A 23,021-nucleotide genomic window follows, 5' to 3' on the forward strand; every position below is an offset into this window, starting at 1 on the left:
TCCTATAACATAGTAATAGGAGAACTCGCGATACTCCTTATTTAATATGAAGCTTGTAAAATATATAGTCACACTACAAGAATTTGAGAACGATCAGGTTACTTTGATTTTTTTTAAGGATGTTTCTCTACTCTTGCATGTTCAAAGTATCCATAAATTCTACATTTCATATAAAGTGTAATGATTGCACATTTCGATCTTTAGAAACTAGCAAAAATACATCTACAGCTTCAACGTTGCTCAACAAGGGCCTGAAACATCCTCATTGCTCCTAGAATGCCTAAAGCCAGTACCTGCAGCAAATCAAACTGGACACGTCCTTCTGTATTAATAACTTTGTTTTCTCGACGTCCCATTTGTTTGGACTGGAAGGAGGAGTCTTTGATTACAGACTTCATGGAGCGGATTCTTCCCAGGAAAGGGAAAGTTTGTACCTGGGAAATAGGGAGGAAAAGAACCAAATACACAGATGCTTAGAATGGCAACCACAAATACAGATGTTAATGCAGCACTGTCACCCTCCCCACTTCAAAAAAGTTGTATTCCATACAGAAAGAATCTTTTATTTAATACTCATATTAACAGTGTTGGAATTTCACTGAAGTTCCAACCCAGTCAAGAGATATACTGAGGCAAATTAGGAGCTACTTTGTCTCAGTATTTTGCCTACAGCCCATCAGTAAGAAGAAGTGATGTGAACATGGTGAATCTGGCAGTCCTACACGCATCTTAAGACACTATGCAAGAACCAGCACGAAACCTCTTCCTGATTTCATCACCAAATATAAAACTGGTTATACAAATACAAAGAGAGAAGTCTTGCGCTCACTCCCATCACTACTGGGCCGGCAGCAGTGACTACAAGTACACATCAGCCCCAATATATAGTAAAAACCAAAGAAAAGAAAAAGTTACCCCTCTCTGTCTCATTAGAGATATCTTTGCCAGAAGCTCAAGGAAGCAGGCTGAAGGGTCAGTGTTAGGACCCGCTTAGGGGGGTCTGCCTTGACGTTGGCAGGCGGGCATTCCCTCCAATGGCCATTGGAGCAACTAAATGACCTCCATTTGTCTAAATATACATAGGGATTAAGGAGAGAGCGCAGGTAACTTTCTTTTCTTTGATAAAACTGGTTATGACAGAAGAGATCGCTTTTAAGAGATCTGGGGAATGCTGATAAACATTTTCTTCTAAGCACTAGATTAAATACTATGAAAAAATGATTTTACGTATGTGGACATGTAGGGCTACAAGTTTAGATTTAGGCCAAATAATCTACAGATCAAGGCAATCCAACCAATGGCTCTCAAATTGTTGTAGAACTACTACTGCTACAATGCTCAGCCAGAAAGAGTCACCAGTTCCCTCATAACTCCAGACCTACTTAAATTAAATCTTCAATCTTTGCATAGACTTTTTTCACCACTCAGTTTTGTAGTAAAAGTCATCAGATATTTGTTATTTTATTAAAAACATTACATAATTTTAGGTTCATTTAAGGTAGAAGGACCAAGGTGATCTGATGAAAATGCTCTTGGTAGAAGAGCTGATTGTGATATTGTATTCTGTAATAACTATAGCATGATATGCGCCTCCTCTGTTGGTAATCAGCCCACACATTCTAAGCTAATCACAGTGCCCATTGCCGTCTTGCTAATGCTTCCTCATTGACCCAAGCAGCACAGAGGGGATCAGTCTCTAAGGATTTATGTTTAGCATTAAAACATTAAAAACTTAACGCAGAGTTGCAGGGCAATGCCAGGGGGCACCAGATACTATAGCTACTTCAATGAGATTAAGTAGTTATTGTGCCTATAGTGTCCCTTTAATCAGGCTTCCCCAAACCCCGCCCTTTAGATGTTGCTGAACTACAACTCCCATGATTCTCAGTCTATTTCATTCATAGAATCATGGGAGTTGTAGTTCAGCAACATCTGGAGGGCCGGAGTTTGGGGAACCTGCTTTAAATGGTAGTGACACCTCTAAATTTCCTCTGGTGCCAATAGAAACTGGAGTAAAGTTGTGAGTGAGTAAAGTTGTTAATTATCATTAAAATTTGATTTATTTATGGATTCAATTAGTTTTCATAGGTGTAGTACCACTTTGATTCAACTTGGAAGACATTTGTGAGATATTTGCTATGACATGAATTACACAAAAAGATAAACATTCAGTTTCCCAATTCATGGTGAGCCTTTCCTTCCATATATTTAGCAGATATTGAAAACTATTACCTTTAAGTTGTGAGCTCTGTTGATCAGGTATGGCAAGTCGAAATTCTGAATATTGTAACCCGTTATAATGTCTGGATCAATAATACGCACAAACTCTGCCCAAGCCTGGATGAAAGAAAAGAGGATTCAATGTGTATACTTAAAGGCTGCCACCTACAATATACATTATCACGGGACATTCTATCTGGAGAGAACTACAACATGTGCATGCAATATCAGCAGAGCACAGAAGAGGTTGACTATAAAATACTATTAACTGGATTATTCATTAAGGTGTGAACTCAAAAATACTAGAAAGCCATTGGTGGCTGGAAATAACAGACCTACCACCTTCACCATAACCTCATTATATTGGGAGAATCCAAGCTGAGCTAATTTTCATGATTCTTTTCTTTATAATTTTCCAGAGAACACTGGAAAAAGAGAAGCTGGAACTATACTATAAACGGCGGATATTTTATTCACTCACTGGCAGAGAATCATTGCTAATGAACGCCAATAAAAGCCGGTAACAGGGGGCCACATCTGGACAACCAGTATAAAGCTCTCTTTAAATGGAAAAACAAAAAACAAATACACAGAACACATGGGGCCACAACACTGGGAGCATTAAATTACGACACAGGAACTAACCCATCACCGGAGGGACCCCCATGACGAAACTGGCAGAGCAGGTCAACACAACGTACACTGAATAGAAGTGTATCTCCCTACCCTCCTTCTGTCACACTAACTTTATCTCAGCTACAATACTTGCCAAAAAAAAGACGCCCCAACACTCCGAGTAACTTGTAAAGCTTGTAATACAGCTAACGCTAGTTAAGTTTTGACTGCATGCATTTTCATTCAAGTTGAGTGGTTGTGCCCTGCGTGGCCATAATGTCACTTTCTAATCTCCAGACCTGTGAGTCTTACGTATACTATGTAACTATGCTGACACAATAAAGCTTTATTTTGATGCAAAAAAAAAAAAAATGTAAAGGCACCTGTTTTGCCTTGATACATCTCTCTAAATAATATATTTGTAAAACAATGTGGCACAAGGTGTGTAACACTTGATAACCCCAAATAAAATGCGTTTGGTACTAAGATTACCGCCTATCAAAAAAAAGAAAAACAAAAAACATACACCAAGCAGACAGACAATCTGGGGGAAAAGCCAGAGACTGCTGATCCTGCATTGACGGATAGCTGACATTTCATGGTTTTGAGGTTACATTTATTTGATCATCAGACTGTGAGTGTATGTTTTGCAAAACAAGTTCCATATCAAAGCAACAGCTGAGATAAAGCCAGGAATATCTCCCCATTTGGATTTCTTTCTTAATGACTATTTAGTACCAAGACAAAAATACTAATTAGCTGGCGGTGCTTAAAAAGGAGAGTCCATGCATCAACAGCAGCATTACTTCCACATAGCTAACCCAAATGGCAATAATTGTCTAACAGCCATAGGGGAGGTTTAGCCTAGTGCCATAGTGGTTATGGTACTAGTGTACTTTTATAACATCCTCCTTTTTATTATAAATCCCTATGAGTTACTTAAATGAGGTCTGACGTTTGTATGATTGCAGCGATCAATAAAGTTACAAAGCAGTGAAGATCGATATAGCACATGTTTATAAAAATAGAGAATACCAACTTGAAAAAGGACACATTCTGAAGCTAAAAGCGCCAGATTTTTCTAAACAGAACATATAGGACATGTTTTAATTTTAAAGACATCGCACCCTGAGCAGGTCATGTTCCCTTTCGAAGCAGAGTACTTGGGAGCCCACAATGCTTGAACAGGATCCCAGAGTGAAAACATTCCTGATGAAAGGATCCTTCTCTCCCTGGCGTAGGACCATATTCGCAATCTGAATCACAGGATCTTTATCAGGCTCAGGGAAAATGCCTGGGGAGAGAGAGAGAAAAACTGAGTAATTCAGAAGTGCAGTCTGCTTTGTATGGAGTATGTCTACTACGAAGGGTGCGGTAACTCAAAATGTGGAATGCATTTTCTTTATTTCTCTCTTTTTGTTAAACGTTCTTTGTTCCATGGAGCAAAACTAGCTAGAAACAAATGAAATATAACAAAATAAAAGTTATATTAGGAGAAATAGTGGTTATTGCCACCTAAGAAAAGTTGGATACCGCAAGTAAAAAATAGAAAATAATAAAAATAGAACGCTAATGCGTTCCAACTCAAAGCGCTTTATTTCAGAAAACTTTATTTGGGTTAATATGTCATCAATGGACTAAAAATGTCATCCTGGGCAAACTGCACTAAAGTTAAATATTTGCTCTGGATAGACCAACCAACACTTTGATACTTCCCAACACCAAATTATTGTTAACAGTTTGGTATCTTCTAGGAGATAAGCTATGCCACTACACACCATGGTCACTAGCGACACCGAAACATTCCATCTCCCCGAGTCTAGGGTCCCTTAGTACAAACAATGGCTAATGCATGGAGTGCATATGTACATCCCGTGATCCAGAATAGGGTCATTGATAACTTATGTACCACTCACCTTCGGAGACTGTGTTTTCCTACTTACAAGGGAAATCTCTTTTAGCAAAGAAATCATTAACCACTATCTCACAAGCAAAATATTCTCAGCTCACTAACAATGAGAAACTGTCTAAACCTTGTTCCATCCAAGGTGCTGTACATATGTTGGATAATGGTAAATTAAACCACATTCACACAAAGCCTGTTAGTCGACACTCGGCATAGTGACATAGGGGACATATTAGAACCAAAAAAGAAAACTTATATGAGGCAGCAGTGCACCACTGAGTCACTCTAGCAAACGTCAAGTGTCCAGTCGTAACCTGCTGTCTGGAGTACCAAGTAGAGATTCCAAACAAAAGTCCCAAATTTATAAAGTTCAGATGATCCCTAGTGCCAGCAACCACTCAACTGACAATAGATGGTGAAGTATAGAAGTCATCACAATGAAACATATTTGGTGGTTTTGCCCCCAAATCAAAACCTACTGGGAGATGGTAGCTAAATTCCTATCAAAAGCAAAAATAAAAAAAAAAACCTTTTTTCCATCAATAGAGCTATTCATATTGCTACCCTAGCCTATCCAGATACAAAAAAAAAATAAGCACACAAACTAACGTTCCATTTTTTAATTGCAGCACTACTATTGGAATCCTGACATTGGGCATTGTTGACGATTCCATTTAAAGCTGAAATTATATATCAGGTAAGGGTGAATTGTACGTCCGAAAAAATGGCAACTGACCAGATCCAGACAGGAAAGGTCAAAGAAGAGGCATGTGAGACGTGGAACTGCGACTAACACAACGCTATCATGACCCAAGGCAAGCCATTGTAGGTGCTGTTAGTGTATTAGAATCCCGCACTTAGGTAGATGACGACAATGTGTGTTAAGATATTTGTTTCACGTATTCCTCAATTTAGTTCTTGAGTCAATTACTAGTACATGAGAACCACATTCCCGCCCACTGCCTTCCTTCTCCTACCCTGTTACCCACAATGTATTTCTTCTTTTTCTTGTGTCTTGGAAAAATATAATATAATTTCATAATATTGACTGCGAGTCTAAACATCCTTCTACTGTATGTTAAATGCATGCTCTTGCAATCTACTTTGTCATGGTCAAATGCATTTTTTACTACTTTTGTCTGCGACACAAATTTAAGTAAAGTCTCAAATTATAAAAATAATTCTTTTTAAAAAGCTTGCTTCCCATGTAGGGACCCAGTCATCACAAGAACACCCACAACTCGCACTCACAATCCCCAAACGGGAGAAAACACAAAACTACCAAGCCAACAAGGAAAGACACAGATTGTACACCCCAGTTTAATAGTTATTTTTCATATTATTCTGTGATGTTGAAACACTGTAATTTATAATAGACATGTCAACTATAGCTAAATTAGAAATGGGTTGGAGAAATGAAAATATAATGTTGAAGAAATATAATTTAAAACAGATTTCCAAAAAGCAGTTTTACGGTGATAAAGCCACTTCCAGCCTTTCATTAGTAGCATTCCATATTCTCATTTACCTTTCCTCCCAGCACATTCAATGTCGAAGCTCAGGACACGCATAGGTGCGATTTTCTGCCAGTCTCCTTCTGCTGGGTGACTGATGAGATCCGCAGAGTTAACATCAACCTCAAGCTGAGCAAGTGATACCTGTACAAAATGCAGAATAAATGCAGGACAAAATAAGTATAGACAGGAAAAAGTCTACTTTTTAGATTACTGTAGTTGATGTTTGCTTATGCTTTACAAGCAATATAAATAATAATTTTTAGAGATACTTAGATTAATGTTATCCCCACTGACCATCGCACAGTTGATGAGCTGAATCATAAACAGACTATGTAATGGAATAGCGTAGTGGGAAGCGCACTGCAGAAGTAGTGAAATATATTTCAGTTGTAATCTGATCTGTACCTGTTACACTGAGGAGGCAGGCAGTAACTAAGAGGAGCTTATGCTGTAGGAGCAGTTAAAAATTACAAATATATCAAAAGAGGCGAGCATTAAAACACTGTCAAAATATCCCATACCGCATGAGCTTTGAGACCAGGCCAAAATATCCCAGACTACAGGAGCATTGAGACTAGGCCAAAATATCCCAGACCGCAGGAGCATTGAGACTAGGCCAAAATATCCCAGACCTCAGATGCATTGAGACCAGGCCAAAATATCCCAGACCTCAGATGCATTGAGACCAGGCCAAAATATCCCAGACCGCAGGAGCATTGAGACCAGGCCAAAATATCCCAGACTGCAGGAGCATTGAGACCAGGCCAAAATATCCCAGACCACAGGAGCATTGAGACCAAGCCAAAATATCCCAGACCTCAGATTCATTGAGACCAGGCCAAAATATCCCAGAGCTCAGATGCATTGAGACCAGGCCAAAATATCCCAGACCGAAGGAGCATTGAGACCAGGCCAAAATATCCCAGACCGCAGGAGCATTGAGACCAGACCAAAATATCCCAGACCACAGGAGCAGTGAGATTGTCAAAATATCTCTCAAATTGGTGGCCACAATTTTGCTGCTTAGACAGTTACACAAGAAATAACATCACGCACAACATTCTAAATACACCTTTGAATAAAAAAAAGAATGTAAATGTTTATATTTAATCTTTAGTGTTTTTTTGTAACAATTTATGATTCAAACATGAGGATATTGCCAATTATAACATCAGACAAAACCTTTCACCTTGATGGGCTTTGCTTTAGAAGAGTCACCTTCACCCGGTTCCTTCCGTATATGATATTTCCCCGGAGGAAGCTCAATCCAGTTACATCCAACAATATCATTGTCGACCATAAACCTGCAACAGACAGGACCAGGCCAGAAATTCATATTCACACATAATAAGAAGGTATGAACAGCAAATGAGAGACAGAGAAAGAGAGAGAGAGAGCGTGAGCGTAAAAAGAAAAAAGCCAATAATGGGCGAAAGGAGGAGAATTTTTTCAAATTTGTTTTGGCCAATATGTAAAAACTTTAATTAATAGCAAGATCATAAAATCAAGAGGTGATGCAAATCTCCAACATGTGCTTATTCCCAAAAAATGATTAAAAAAAAATTAGATGTAGAAATAAATGACAATACCGGATTTCAAAGTCGATATTGGCCTCATAAGCTTGATAACAATGTATTGGGAAGCATCCGGAACGCAGCCCTTGCTCCAGAAGACGCTTAGCGGGTGCAATAAGACGCGGAAGGGCCATGGTGATTTTAAGGAAAGGCATTATTCTCTTCCCGTGGTATCCGTACATATCTAGAGTAAAACAAGTTAACATTGTCAGGAAAGGGAGAGAAGGTGGAAGCGAAGGGAAAAACACTCAAAAAATGGGGTTAACCCACAATGAACTACCAAGGTAGTAACAGGAAAGAAGAGAAAAGCTTAGAGTGCCCTTAATATAGTTGGATAAGATTAAAATATAACTTTTAATAGTTCAAAAAATATAAAACAAACAAAGGGAGAAAAATAAGGGGAGAAAAATAAGGGGGGAAAAATAAGGTACTAAATGTACTAGTATAGGACTAATGGCTAAGTAGCAATTACAATATAACTAATATAAGTTCAAAAAACATAAGACAAACCAAAAGAGAGAAACAAGGTACTAAATGTACTGATATACATCTGATGGCTACGTAGCAAATATACGTGCACCAGCACTGTAACAGTATATTTGAAGAAAAAAACAATGGTTTCTGGTTGTACATGCAGTATAACGGCAAGTCCACGCAAAATCTCAGTTTGATTGAAATTCAATAATGCAGGTAATGCATAATAGATAATATACTGATAAGGGTCTGATAGCCAGATAACAAACATGTGCCAACCCTTTAACCTATGTAGAAAAAATATATATTTGCTGATTAGGTGTGTAATATATCGGTAGGTCTACATCAAATCACAGTTAAGATGAAGTTCAAAGTTACAGTAGTAGATGCAAGTGTAGCAAAAAATATAATTGCTACAATTACTAGAAAAAAGAAATATAAAACGCATACAAAACACAGAGGACCTGTTCAAAAGTTTTCAGGATACCTATGGTATAAGTCATTTGCAACAAAACAAAGTTGCAGTTCAGACTAAGTATAGTAACTATTGCTTTGTAACAAAAGTGGAATGTTACCAAAGTATGCACATGAATAGTGGAGCCTAAATAGCTCAAAATAGACCACAAAGTCTGTTATAAAGAATAGAGACAGAGAAAGGGGGTAAACATAACGGTAGAATGTATACTTAAGGTGGATAATAGTCCCCAGTTGCCTAAGTCTAACCCCACAAAGAGTCTGCTCCAGTCATAACAGAAGTGGTGCACGGGATTCTTGTGAAAGTGCGGTTATATCGATCAAAAGACCACACAATGAGCTGTTACACTGAATCTCCGATAGCCCCTGACGCGTGCGTTTCGCCACAGCTCATCAGAGGGGAAGTTAACATTGTCAAACTATGGATTAAATGGTATTTAATTTGGCCGGACTGTACAGAATTTTTTCTGTCTAATAATTTCTACAGCATCATGGCCAATTAACAGCATTGGCAATTAATATTTTACAGTTTTACACTGCTTTCCCTCTTTCTTACTTCCTCACCCATAGCTTTGTTCCTCCTTGATTAGCTTCATGTGGCTTTTATAGACAGTCGCTTGCTTACATTTAATATTTTTAGATCATTTTAAGAAGCAATTAATTCTTTGTTTATGCTGGGACAGAACACAGAATAAACTTTGCAGTAAAACTCAAGGTACTGCCAAAAAATATATATTTCCTTTATTCAAATCAGAAATGCTTAAAAAATCAGATTATTGCTTTTTCTGTTTTTAAAACATCTTAATAGTTGCAAGTATTTGGCTATTCATATACATCACATGTGACATCTGTAAATACAAAAAAAAAGTGTGTTTCTTTGGGTTTATTTATTTTTTATTAAACAGGGACGTACACCATTCTCGTTTTCATTTCTCAAGAGGGCAGGGGCTTTCTAGACCCTCGACGCCATTCTCGTTTTCTTTGTTTTCATTTCTCAAGAGGGCAGGGGCTTTCTAGACCCTCTTGACAGGCACCCAAATTACAAAATATTTTAAGCTCGGGGCCCTGTTCCGCAATATTAGCTCAATGATCAATTTTTCTATTGTAACAACACGTAATGAAATTGTCAGACTCTCCAATAACCATTGGTCTCATTTCCATAATACTTACTCTCTTTCATACAGATGTCTACAGCCAAAACAGCCTGAGATATATTGTCTCTGTTAGAACGCAGATCTTTCATGACAGCATTATTTAACTCCTTCTTGAAGTCGCTCAGGTGCTCTTCTTTGAAACCTGAATTTATCAGCAGACAAGAAACAGATTTTAAAGGCATATTTCCTGATTAAATTCTGGATTATTTTATGGCATGGACCCAGAATAATCCAATACCAAAATCTATGTTTAATTATATTCATTGGGTTTTTCCTTACAAAGACAACATTTTACAAAAAAAAAAAATTTGATAGTATTACATTATTTGAACTAAGTTAAGGTTAAGGAGAAATGTACTCTTTTCTCATTAAAAAAAAATAAATAAAAGTTAACCAATGTAAAAAAACTAAACAAAAAAAAAATGTAAATTTTTTTTAATTACCTGGCCTCTTCCCCCTCCCCCTCCCCCTCCCCCCACCTTTCCCATTTCAGATCAGTGTATTTAATAGCGTTTTAACACTGGAAATCACATATTTAATAAGAATTCATCTATACTACTTTAAAATGGATATATCCATTAAAAAGGGACATAAGCACAATAACCATTTATGATTCTCACACATGCTATGGCACGAGGAGGTCCCTAGTCCTGTTTCCCTGCACTGTATATCTCATGAGACTTAACTGAAAATGTTAGTTTTCTGTCTGATATAAAAGCTATTTATCCTGATTACTTCCACGCCTTTTATACTAAGAAAAACAAGCAGGATGTCCCTTTTTTGTATATTTTGGTAGCCCTCGTGATACTCTCATGTCCCCTTGTCTAGATCAACGTTACAATTTTATACCAGTTTGGCAGGGCACGTAAAAGTAAGGCGCGAATCCATGGATGTGACACAGAATGCTATTTCCTTCTGCTGTAATTCCAAACATGCGGACAATAGGCACTGGTCCAGTCATTGCTCCGAGCATCCCAGGCATGTGTGATCCTGCAGGTTATAAGCAAACACTCAGCATCAACACTTAAAAGTATTCTAAAATGCAGATCAGGGGCGTTTTTAAGGGACTTTTATGCAGACAGAACATGTATATGATCAATTAAGCAACAATTATTTTAAAAAGAAAAATATACATTGCAGCCATATTAGTCCAGTGATGCAGATGTAAAACAACAGATGTGTGTGAATGTGTGCGTATGCATATACAGTTGTAATCAAAATTTCTCCACCCCCCCCCCATTTAAAATCAGGTTTATTTTACAGACTTTAATCTGTTTGCAATGAACAAATCAAACGAAAGCAATTGAAAAAGCTCAATACAACGGATGCTTCAAGTGGTTTCCCCAGATTCAAAAGAAAATGCAACTCATAATGACTTCTCCAGGCAATATTTTCTAATAAATTCATTAGTGCAATGTATAGGTGAAATATTATTCTTGTGAAAATGAAATCATGTTTTTGTTTTTTGCACAAGAGGAAAGCCTTAACCTTTCCCACGCTCCACCAAAATTCCCTTTTTTACATCTCACTTTCAGTTAAATTTGACTAAAAGGAAGTACACCATTAATCCAAAAGCCAAATAAGAAACAAATAATAGTAAAGGAGGAGACTATATTTAAAAGAAGAAAAACTACCACAACAAGAGGACGTAGTCTTAAATTAGAGGGACAAAGGTTTAAAAATAATATCAGGAAGTATTACTTTACTGAGAGGGTAGTGGATGCATGGAATAGCCTTCCAGCTGAAGTGGTAGAGGTTAACACAGTAAAGGAGTTTAAGCATGCGTGGGATAGGCATAAGGCTATCCTAACTATAAGATAAGGCCAGGGACTAATGAAAGTATTTAGAAAACTGGGCAGACTAGATGGGCCGAATGGTTCTTATCTGCCGTCACATTCTATGTTTCTAATAATGAAGTTACACACAGCTACTGTTGAAATCTTTAACCTATGACAAAACAAAGCAAGCTTGTTGTCAGGAGATGACAGTGGTCTAAACCAGGGGTTCCCAATTAATTTTTGATAGACATACACACATATACATTCAAACTCCCTTACAGACACACATTCAATTATTATTATTCTTTTTTACATTTTAATTTTAGGAGTGCTGGCATTGAGTCTCTGTGGTCCAGTGGGGCTGCCGAGTGGCTGGCGTGCGGGCGGCGAGGGAGCAGGGATCTCCCTGCTCAGCTTCCGCGCGCGCCTCTTAGTGATGCCAGAGCGATGTCATATTCCGGCTCCGGCATCACTGCTGTGCACGCGAGGGAGCCCATAGCCACCCGCGGCCATTGTATTTAGAAAAATTTTGGCGGAACACCAATTAGACTAAATAGGCTAAAACTTTACTAAAACTGCTTGCATGAGCTGACAAACACTTTGCAGATTTAAGGTCCAAGAGAATCAACAAATTCATTAGGCTGAAGATTTTTTTTTTCCCAACTTTGCCATATGTTGTAGAGAATTGACAAATTTCTATTTTTTTTTTTTACAGTTGTCAACTCACTAATACCAGAATGGCCCTGGCCCTGAACGGAATTGGGCAAAAGCATACAAATTGCAAAATTCAGACAATGTCATATATAAAGGAACACTCCAAGCACCATAACCACTACAGCTCAAGTGCCCTCATGTTTCCCCATTTTAAAGGAACTCTATAGTGTCAAGAATACAAACATGTATTCCTGACACTCTAGTGCTGGGATGCAGCATTAGGTCCCTGGCCCCCCTCTCACCGCAGATTAAAGGTGATTTCTCTCACCTTTCCTCCCACATTGTGCCGGTCACACCGAGGCTGGCCTCACCTCCATAGCGGAGATCACTTATCTTGGTGATCTCACCCAATTCATAGGGAGGCACAGAAAAACACTGCACTGCGCCAATCAGCATCTATTCGTGGAGATGCACTGAATCAATGTGCCTCAATGCAGGGCGTCTGAGAGACCACCACTAGAGGTGTTCCTACGCTATATTGTAAACACTGACTTTTCTCTGAAAAGGCAATGTTTATAGCTCTAAGTTTGCAGGGACATACTATACACATCATAACCAGAACAAGCTGTAGTGGTTCTTGTGACTAAAGTGTCTCTTAAGGAGTCAAACCGTCTGAATGGTTTGATTTCTCATCTGCAGTACACCAGGCCTCCATTACTAATGTTGGAGAGCCAGAAGTTCCTAAATAAAGCCCAGCAGCGGGCCAGAATATTATCAAACGGATTGGGTAGGACAAAACAAGCACTGGACCATCAGTGCCTCCACCAGTTAGAATTCACTGGAAAAAAAATTCAGTGTTTAGCAAAAAGATCCAATTTTTTTGTGAACATATTCCTTAGATTAAAAGTGTGGGATGTCAGCATAAAGATGTAAAATCTCACTTTACTTGCAAGCAAATTGAGACATGCATAAACATGCACTCATAATGCACCACTCAGATCACGGATACAGTGGAACCTCGCAACTTGAACTTAAAGAGACACTATACTCCTCAAAACTACTTTAGCTTAATGAAGCAGTTTTGGTGTATGGATCATACCCCTCCCCTGCAGTCTCACTGCTCAATTCAATATTGATCAATATTAAAGGGTTCATCAGCCCTAGCAATTTCTTCCGATGGTCACATGAATCAAAACAGAATTTATTGATTATCTGTGGATTTTATCGTTGTGCAAGAAGCATTTATAAAATGCCTTCTCCTATAACTGCACTGAAAAGTCTAATCCATTCATAATAACCATGTACACACTCAATGATGAACTAAACATTGCATTGGGAGTACACATATGCCTTTCTCAATGAGAGTTGAGTAGATGAAATAGACGTTGAGAATGTGCCAGTGTAAATTCTGCATTAAGGATGCAGCTTAAGCGGGCTCACTCCAAGGGTACTAAAAGCAGTCATGAATTTTGTTAAACTGCACCAAAACAGTTAGACAAAGAACCAGAAAACAGCTCAGGGTTTTTTTTTTGGCAACATAACTGCTACAGTTGGGTTTTCCCTCTACCAGTGTTTGTCACTTTTCGGGTGCTAAATGAGACATTTGACAGGCTCTGCAGGTAGCAAATCCCCACATTCTGATCCAGCGCTGGGGATGTCTGCTTTAAGGTTCCAAGATCCTTCTATGAATCTAATGTCTAGGGAGTTTGGGTTTAGGGCACTTGATAATGAAGAACGATTAATGCTTTGGCTCCACTATGAAACCAGGAGAACCGAGAACAGACTTTATTCAAAAGTGAATACAAGAGTGCAATTTAAGGGAACTGCAGCATGGAAAATGTTAAACGTGCAAACAGCCATATATACGTTTCCTTGTAGACCATATCTGACCAATCCATCATTCAACAATGTCAAGAAGAAACAAGGAAATTAAAATATCACGGCACGCAGGTGAAGCTTAAACGGTGTAAGTATGGGGAATATTGGTCCTATTCATACACATGGCTTAAAAAATAAAAATAAAAAAAATCATTGGACACACAGACACAAGTGATTTATCACAGGATGCTGTTGGCAGTTGATAATAGTAATTGACCATTTAAGATATCAGTCTGATCCACCTACCCATAAACATCACTAAACAAGACTGACGTAAGAAGACAACGACAAGGGGAATTTTTATAGCGTATAATTTATTTCTAACTTCAGAAACAAAAATTCCATGTAGTTATCAAAGAAAAGATTTCCCTATGATAGCGATAAACCGTTCGATAAACCGTTTTACTTCCCTGTCAATGCAGAGCGAGCAGCCTAGCCCTAGACATTTGCCCTTACCATAAGCACATGCTGGTTATTCATTTTTACACTATATTTGTTTTAGTTGGCTTATCACTGTTAAGTCAACAGAGTCGAAGGCATATAAAATACTTTTCTTTTACCTCCTGCTTTGCATGTAGAACAAGTTAAGACAGTGCATAATGAAATTCTTAAAGAAAAATAAATATTTCAAATATATGTTTTGTTTTTCTTCTTCCCAGAAAATGCATGCTTTAATCTGAAGAACTACCATCACCTGATCAGATCACTCATGCCCTGGCACCCCTTCCCTATATTGTAAGGAGACTTCTAATCTGAGGATCTGCCTGGCACCGCTCCACTAAATTCTCCACAATGATGGAAGTAACTCAGTGATAACTTCAGTTAGTTCTTCTGAGCCAAGTCCTGTCAGCTGATCCCACTCAACCAATGAGTTAAGCCCTGTATTACAGCACCTAGTTCAGGAGAGCTAACGGACGTTCCTTCTGAAGAACTCTCGGCTCTTGGGAAATGGTATTGAAGGCGGCGAGCATCACCCTGTAGGCACCAGGTAAAAAAAAGTCAAAATGTTCAAAAATGGTTTGACTCTTAATAGTCGAGGGAGGAAGGTGGGGGTGGGGGTGGGGGTGGGGGTGGGGGAAGAGGGCAGGGCACTCCTGGTTCCATAACCACTAGAGCAAGCTGCAGTGATTATGAAACTTCTTATTTAAAAAACGTGTTTGCAAGTTCTGAAAATCGTTGCCAAAGTGCTCCTTTAGCGCATTCTTCGTGATGACCTTCCCCATCACAGGTGTGTTTTTTTATTATTTTTTTTTAAAGGGGGGGGGTGGGAACACGCCAGGAAGGCTTACTCCAACCAAAAACTGTTTTTATTGAAACACTGTTTTGGATGGAGTAACCCTTTAAGATATTTTAAATGAAAAACTAAATTTGTCAAGATTAGCCCAATAAAGCTTCCAGGATATCTTTAGTTGTGAGAAAGCAATAAGCTGAAAGCCAAATACTATTTTACAACCCCGAGCCTTAGAGATGAAAGACATGGGTTAACTGTAAAACTGTGCCTCGATTCTTTTGTAACTGCAGGGCAGACAATGCATGGAATTCACTCGTGGGTATGAAGGCCAAAAATGAAGAGCCCCACAAAGCTCCCTTCTGTGGATAAACTGTATTGCTCCTTAAAAAAAAAAATTTAAAAACATTATATATACTTTAAAAAGACTACTTAGGCACTAGACATAATGTTGTGCTGTCTGGTATCCAGCTCTAGGGAATCTAACACAATGACATGTCAGCAAAACAAACAGGTTACATTGTAGTAGCTACAAAACTATATGGCTTGTGTTAAGGAACTTACCAACGTAGTGGTCCAGCTCTACCTGTTGGAAGCACAGAGAATGCTGTTTGGGATCACTCTGTGGAAGCGGTGGCCTTAACCATTTTGGGTTAGTAATTTCAGAAATGAGTTTGCCTAAACCCAGAAAAATAAAATATGATGAGATTTTTCTAGGCTGAGAAAGATCAACAATACAGAATAAACACAAAAGGCACACGTTAAAAAGACTATCCATGCTGGAATTCACCTAGGTCTTTAAATGCATTATATAGATAAAGTGATAAAGAATATATGTAAACAGAATAAAATAGTTGAAATGTGTGTTTGCTTCAAATCGCCATGCTTTGCTGCTTCTCTACAGAGTTCCACCAGATCAGGAACTAGCTCAGCCAATCGCCATGCTTATTTTATTTTCAATAGGACTGCTTCGCTTACAGCTAAAGCAGTGCATTATGGACACAGAAAGCAAAAGGACTATAAGACTACAACGCTCCTGATCAGAGTCACAGGGCGAACCTTATGAGGAACTGAAAGGAAAATTGCTATAATTTAAAAAGGTACACTGGACAATTGCAGTATTGGTACGTGTCTCATACTGACTGAGGGTCAATGGTTTTGTCTGAATAGGCTCATTTTTCGTAGAGTTGTAGCCAACAACATATATCTCCATGTGCACCAATCTGCAAACATCAATGAGAAGCAGGTATACAGTCCTAGGAGATAGAACTACTGCTTTTTTAGAGTAGCAGAGATATATAGGTTTAGGTGCATTTTTCATCCAAGCATACATCATAACTGCATTAAAAAAAGGACCCTGTTGGCGTTTTAACAGCTTCAACTCATTGAACTGGGTACAGCATATGGAATCCCCATGTGCTGACATTTCATGCAAGTGTTAGATTTTACGATCAGAGACAACATGGGTTTACTTCAGGGAGATCATGCCAAACTAATCTTATTGATTTTTTTGATTGGGTAACTAAAATAATAAATCAGGGTGGTGCAGTAGACATTGCTTACCTAGATTTCAGTAAGGCTTTTGACACTTGCACATAGAAGGCTTATCAATAAACTGCAGTTGTTAAGTTTGGATTCCAATATTGTTGAATGGGTAAGGCAGTGGCTGAGTGACAGGCAACAGAGGGTTGTAGTCAATGGAGTATATTTAAAGCATGGTATTGTTCCTAGTGGAGTACCATAGGCATCTGTACTTGGACCCATTCTCTTTAATATTTGTATTAGTTATATTGCAGAAGGTCTTGATGGTAAGGTGTGTCTTTTTGCTGATGATAATAAGATATGTAACAGGGTTGATGTTCCGGGAGGGATAAGCCAAATAGCAAATGGTTTAGGTAAATTAGAAAATGGTCAGAGTTGTGGCAGCTGACATTTAATGTGGATAATGCATCTTGGACGTAAAAAACCCAAGGGCAGAGTACATATTTTTGATAGAGTCCTAACCTCAACATCTGAGGAAAGGGATTTAGGGGTAATTATTTCAGATGACTTAAAGGTAGGCAGACAATGTAATAGAGCAGCTGGAAATGCTAGCAGCATGCTTTGTTGTATAGTGAGAGGTATTAGCAGTAGAAAGAGGGAAGTGCTCATGCCATTGTACAGAACCTCACTTGGAGTATTGTACGCAGAGAAGGGCTACTAATCTGGTCAATGGATTAGAGGATAAAACTTACCAGGAAAGGTTAAAGGATCTTAACATGTATAGCTTGGAGGAAAGACGAGACAGGGGGGATATCATAGAAACATTTAAATACATAAAGGGAATCAACACAATAAAGGAGGAGACTATATTGAAAACTACCACAACAAGAGGACAGTCTTAAATTAGAGGGGCAAAGGTTTAAAAATAATATCAGGAAGTATTTTTGTTACTGAGAGGATAGTGGATGCATGGATTACCCTTTCAGCTGAAGTGGTAGAAGTTAACACAGTGAGGGAGTTTAAGCATGTCATAGGCATAAGGCTATCCTAGCTATAAGATAAGGCCAGGGACTAATGACAATATTTAGAAAATTGGGCAGACCAGATGAGCCGAATGGTTCTTATCTGCCGTCACATTCTATGTTTTAAACTGGTTTTAATGGATTAATGCTAAATGAGAGTGCCCAGCAGCCCCATCCCCTATGTGCTGTATAGGTTGATGAGGATGCATTAGCCTGAGCAGCAAAGGGTGACTGTGATTGGCTGAGTGTCAGCTAACTACTTTCAACCTATCACAGCCACCAATTGCTGGTATGAATTGATATGGCTAAGAAAGATTGTAATCTCTGCCAGAGACATGCCTCCAGTGGGAGCTTATTTCTTATTCCTTGTTAAACTTTCAGGAAATGGTTTAATACTAAATAGAGGGACAGTTTCATGGGACTTCATGCACTATATAACCAATGAAATTAGATGAAATAATTATTGTGCCTAAAGTGTCCCTTTAAGTACAGTGAATTTACATATTAAAAATGTTTATATAATAAGGTTGTATCACTGGATTCCATGACAGCAAGAGAAGAGAGCTCAATGAAATCTCTTACCAACAGGCAGGACATCAGCACTATGTTGTTCTTCCCCAAACTCCATTGCCATGTCTGCTTCAACTTCTTGCAGGAATGCAAGCTCTTCCTCAAACTGAGAGGGGCCATCGTCGTCCCCATCGCCTCGCTTCTTCTTGGACTGCGAGCTGGATAGATTTGATAACGGCGCTTTCTTACGCTTGAAGTCCATCTTAAATGTCTATCAAAGATGTAGAAACATAAAATAATACATATAAATAACATGATCATCCAGTTCTTGCTCTGGACAATCTATTTCTTCAAGGATAATGGAATCACCGTAAGATCTAGATACAACCTGGGAGTTCTCCTTTGTTCCATTAAAACCTATAACTCAAAGGGAGCGAAAAAAAAACCCCCAAAATACCAAGTGCCAGACTTAATAAACAGAAACCTCTATAAAGTCAGACTTCTTAAACTTACTCAATGTTTAGTTTATTTGCAAATCTTGACATGTAAGATGTCTGATTTTAAGGTCTACTGATGAAAATATTTTACTTGATTGCTTTAACCCCTTAAGGACCATACTTCTGGAATAAAAGGGAATCATGACATGTCACACATGTCATGTGTCCTTAAGGGGTTAAGATGGGCATATTTTCCAAACAACCCTAATTCAAGTGCCGGAAGCATCACCCTAAATACCTTCTGAAGTTTTAAATTTTGGATTTGGTAGTAGTAATTGGCAGTATTATATATTTATTCTAATATTATGCTTCTATCTCATTTGCCGTTTTTGTGGCCAGCTGAATTGTAAGAAATTAAAATTTCAAACCAAAATAACCGAACAGAAAACACAGCTGACTAGTGGGGGGTTTTTTCACCCAAACAGATATTTTTGATAAAAATGTGAAGTTCGCTGTGAATTTTACCAATTCACGTTTAAGCGGATAACTTTGTCAGAGTATTCTCCAGGTACTATTTACTAAACCAGGAATCATGGTAAAATTGAAAATGGAATACAGCCAAACTGGAATGATATTCAAACACATCAACTGTCCAGCTGGACTAGTGTCGCCCAGGAATTCTAATTCACAGTTTTATGAATGCATCTAACAATCTTCTCGCACATTCAGTGACGGGATAACATACTTTAGGAGTATTCTGTGATTTTATTGGTTTCCCTGGACAGAAGGAAGTGGGTTCCATACAGTAACAGTCGCACCAGACCAAGGAGCATGAGCAAACAGTATTTGATTGGTGGTGATGAAATATTATTAAAGGAACACTTTATTGACAGGAATACAAACATGTATTCATGTCACTATAGCTATGAAAATATAGTTTAGGCCCCCGGTCTGCAAAGTAAAAGGTTTTACTCACCTTTATTCCAGTGTCGCACAGGTCTCCTAACGGCTGGCCCAAATCCCGCTCCGCCTCCTTGGCTGAGATCATCAAACGTGAAAATCCCAGCCAATCCAATGTTTTAGGAGGCTATTGCGCAAAAGGGGCAAAACACCACATTGCGCCAAACGGCATCTCCTCATAGAGATATATTTAACCAATGCATCCCTATGAGGAACGTTTAGCACCTCTGTGCAGAGTATGGAGATAATAAACGTCAGTTCTGCACACTGTGAAGCACTGGATTACGGAGCACCTCTAGTGGTCATTTGAGTGACTACTATAAGGCAGATACCATAACAACTACATTAAGCTGTAGTTATGGTGACTATAGTGTCCCTTTAAGGTTTATGTGTGGAGTGAAAGCTTTCTTCGTATTGAATTGTAAAAACAGTTATGTCTGGCATCAGGAATAGAAGCAATATAGCAGCACATTTAATATAGCGTCTGTACTAAAAATGCCCAGCTCAGTTAATATAGCGTCTGTACTAAAAATGCCCAGCTCAGTTAATATAGCGTCTGTATTAAAAATGCCCAGCTCAGTTAATATAGTGTCTGTACTAGGAATGCCCAGCTCAGTTAATATAGTGTCTGTACTAGGATTGCCCAGCTCAGTTAATATAGTGTCTGTACTAGGAATGCCCAGCTCAGTTAATATAGTGTCTGTACTAGTAATGTTAGTTAATATAGTGTCTGCACTAGTAATGTTAGTTAATATAGTGTCTGCACTAGTAATGTTAGTTAATATAGTGTCTGTGCTAGTAATGTTAGTTAATATAGTGTCTGCGCTAGTAATGTTAGTTAATATAGTGTCTGCGCTAGGAATGTTAGTTAATATAGTGTCTGCGCTAGGAATGTTAGTTAATATAGTGTCTGCGCTAGGAATGTTAGTTAATATAGTGTCTGCGCTAGGAATGTTAGTTAATATAGTGTCTGCGCTAGGAATGTTAGTTAATATAGTGTCTGCGCTAGGAATGTTAGTTAATATAGTGTCTGCGCTAGGAATGTTAGTTAATATAGTGTCTGCGCTAGGAATGTTAGTTAATATAGTGTCTGCGCTAGGAATGTTAGTTAATATAGTGTCTGCGCTAGGAATGTTAGTTAATATAGTGTCTGCGCTAGGAATGTTAGTTAATATAGTGTCTGGGCTAGGAATGTTAGTTAATATAGTGTCTGCGCTAGGAATGTTAGTTAATATAGTGTCTGCGCTAGGAATGTTAGTTAATATAGTGTCTGCGCTAGGAATGTTAGTTAATATAGTGTCTGCGCTAGGAATGTTAGTTAATATAGTGTCTGCGCTAGGAATGTTAGTTAATATAGTGTCTGCGCTAGTAATGTTAGTTAATATAGTGTCTGCGCTAGTAATGTTAGTTAATATAGTGTCTGCGCTAGGAATGTTAGTTAATATAGTGTCTGCGCTAGTAATGCTAGTTCATATAGTGTCTGCGCTAGTAATGTTAGTTCATATAGTGTCTGTACTAGTAATGTTAGTTCATATAGTGTCTGTACTAGTAATGTTAGTTCATATAGTGTCTGTACTAGTAATGTTAGTTCATATAGTGTCTGTACTAGTAATGTTAGTTCATATAGTGTCTGTACTAGTAATGTTAGTTCATATAGTGTCTGTACTAGTAATGTTAGTTCATATAGTGTCTGTACTAGTAATGTTAGTTAATATAGTGTCTGCACTAGTAATGTTAGTTAATATAGTGTCTGCACTAGTAATGTTAGTTAATATAGTGTCTGCACTAGTAATGTTAGTTAATATAGTGTCTGCACTAGTAATGTTAGTTAATATAGTGTCTGCGCTAGTAATGTTAGTTAATATAGTGTCTGCGCTAGTAATGTTAGTTAATATAGTGTCTGCGCTAGTAATGTTAGTTAATATAGTGTCTGCGCTAGTAATGTTAGTTAATATAGTGTCTGCGCTAGTAATGTTAGTTAATATAGTGTCTGCGCTAGTAATGTTAGTTAATATAGTGTCTGCGCTAGGAATGTTAGTTCATATAGTGTCTGGGCTAGGAATGTTAGTTCATATAGTGTCTGCGCTAGTAATGTTAGTTCATATAGTGTCTGCGCTAGTAATGTTAGTTCATATAGTGTCTGCGCTAGTAATGTTAGTTAACATAGTGTCTGCGCTAGTAATGTTAGTTCATATAGTGTCTGCGCTAGTAATGTTAGTTCATATAGTGTCTGCGCTAGTAATGTTAGTTCATATAGTGTCTGTACTAGTAATGTTAGTTCATATAGTGTCTGTACTAGTAATGTTAGTTCATATAGTGTCTGTACTAGTAATGTTAGTTCATATAGTGTCTGTACTAGTAATGTTAGTTCATATAGTATCTGTACTAGGAATGTTAGTTAATATAGTGTCTGTACTAGTAATGTTAGTTCATATAGTGTCTGTACTAGTAATTAAACATACAGTAAGCAGCCAGCCCTCTGTTTCCCTAAGTGCACATGGCTCCCACCCCTGGTGATGCCCCCAGCCCAGACACAGAGAGCAGCTCCATGTCCTCCTTCATATAACAACACTGAGTGATCTGCACCATGTGCCCCCATGTCTGAGCCGGTTATTGATCAATTCTTCCTATAAACAACTCACATCCCGATGCTGTAAAGCGCTTCCACTCTCCCGCCAAAGATACTCCTTCCTGTCTCTCTCCCTCCCCTACTTTTGGGGGTTGCTATGGAGCCTGGACGCCTATAGGCCACTTGTAAAACATAATAACAACGCCATGGCTGTCATGCTTGACTTGGCGCGCATTCGATGACGTCACTGGATGGTTAGCGTGCACAGGGAGCCATGTTGTGTGTGGCGGAAGTCGTGCTCACAAGGGTTACTTGTAATGTAATAATAGTAATAGCTGTGTGCGATAGGGGCTGCCAAATAGCTGGCTCAGCCAAGGGTGGCCGACCTAGAATGATGGGAGTTGTCCATGAACAGATTAAAACTGCAATACCTGGGAATTATAGTGGATGAATGTTTGATGTCAGTACTCCTGTGTATTTATTTATATTCATTTATAAAAAATAAATTATATTTATTCTAGTACTGAAATATAATATAATAATAAATATATATATTTATTTGTTTTTAC

At 38.3% G+C, this 23,021-nt stretch overlaps 1 protein-coding gene across 1 annotated transcript in view; it reads right to left on the reverse strand.

The window, feature by feature from the left end:
- Positions 1 to 22,652, reverse strand: part of POLD1 (DNA polymerase delta 1, catalytic subunit) — a 105,649-nt gene extending 82,997 nt beyond the window's left edge. The window contains exons 1-11 of the mRNA XM_063435970.1: positions 22,526 to 22,652; positions 18,559 to 18,757; positions 16,037 to 16,150; positions 10,784 to 10,924; positions 9,951 to 10,076; positions 7,848 to 8,016; positions 7,448 to 7,562; positions 6,270 to 6,399; positions 3,963 to 4,129; positions 2,233 to 2,337; positions 294 to 434 (exon numbers count right to left, since the gene is read on the reverse strand). Coding sequence (XP_063292040.1) covers positions 294 to 434; positions 2,233 to 2,337; positions 3,963 to 4,129; positions 6,270 to 6,399; positions 7,448 to 7,562; positions 7,848 to 8,016; positions 9,951 to 10,076; positions 10,784 to 10,924; positions 16,037 to 16,150; positions 18,559 to 18,748 — 1,398 coding nt within the window. The 5' untranslated portion in view covers positions 18,749 to 18,757; positions 22,526 to 22,652. The remainder of the gene's footprint in view (positions 1 to 293; positions 435 to 2,232; positions 2,338 to 3,962; positions 4,130 to 6,269; positions 6,400 to 7,447; positions 7,563 to 7,847; positions 8,017 to 9,950; positions 10,077 to 10,783; positions 10,925 to 16,036; positions 16,151 to 18,558; positions 18,758 to 22,525) is intronic.
- Between the last annotated feature and the right edge of the window lie 369 nt (positions 22,653 to 23,021).

Source organism: Pelobates fuscus, chromosome 11 (genome assembly GCF_036172605.1).
Source record: "Pelobates fuscus isolate aPelFus1 chromosome 11, aPelFus1.pri, whole genome shotgun sequence".
Lineage (NCBI taxonomy): Eukaryota > Metazoa > Chordata > Amphibia > Anura > Pelobatidae > Pelobates > Pelobates fuscus.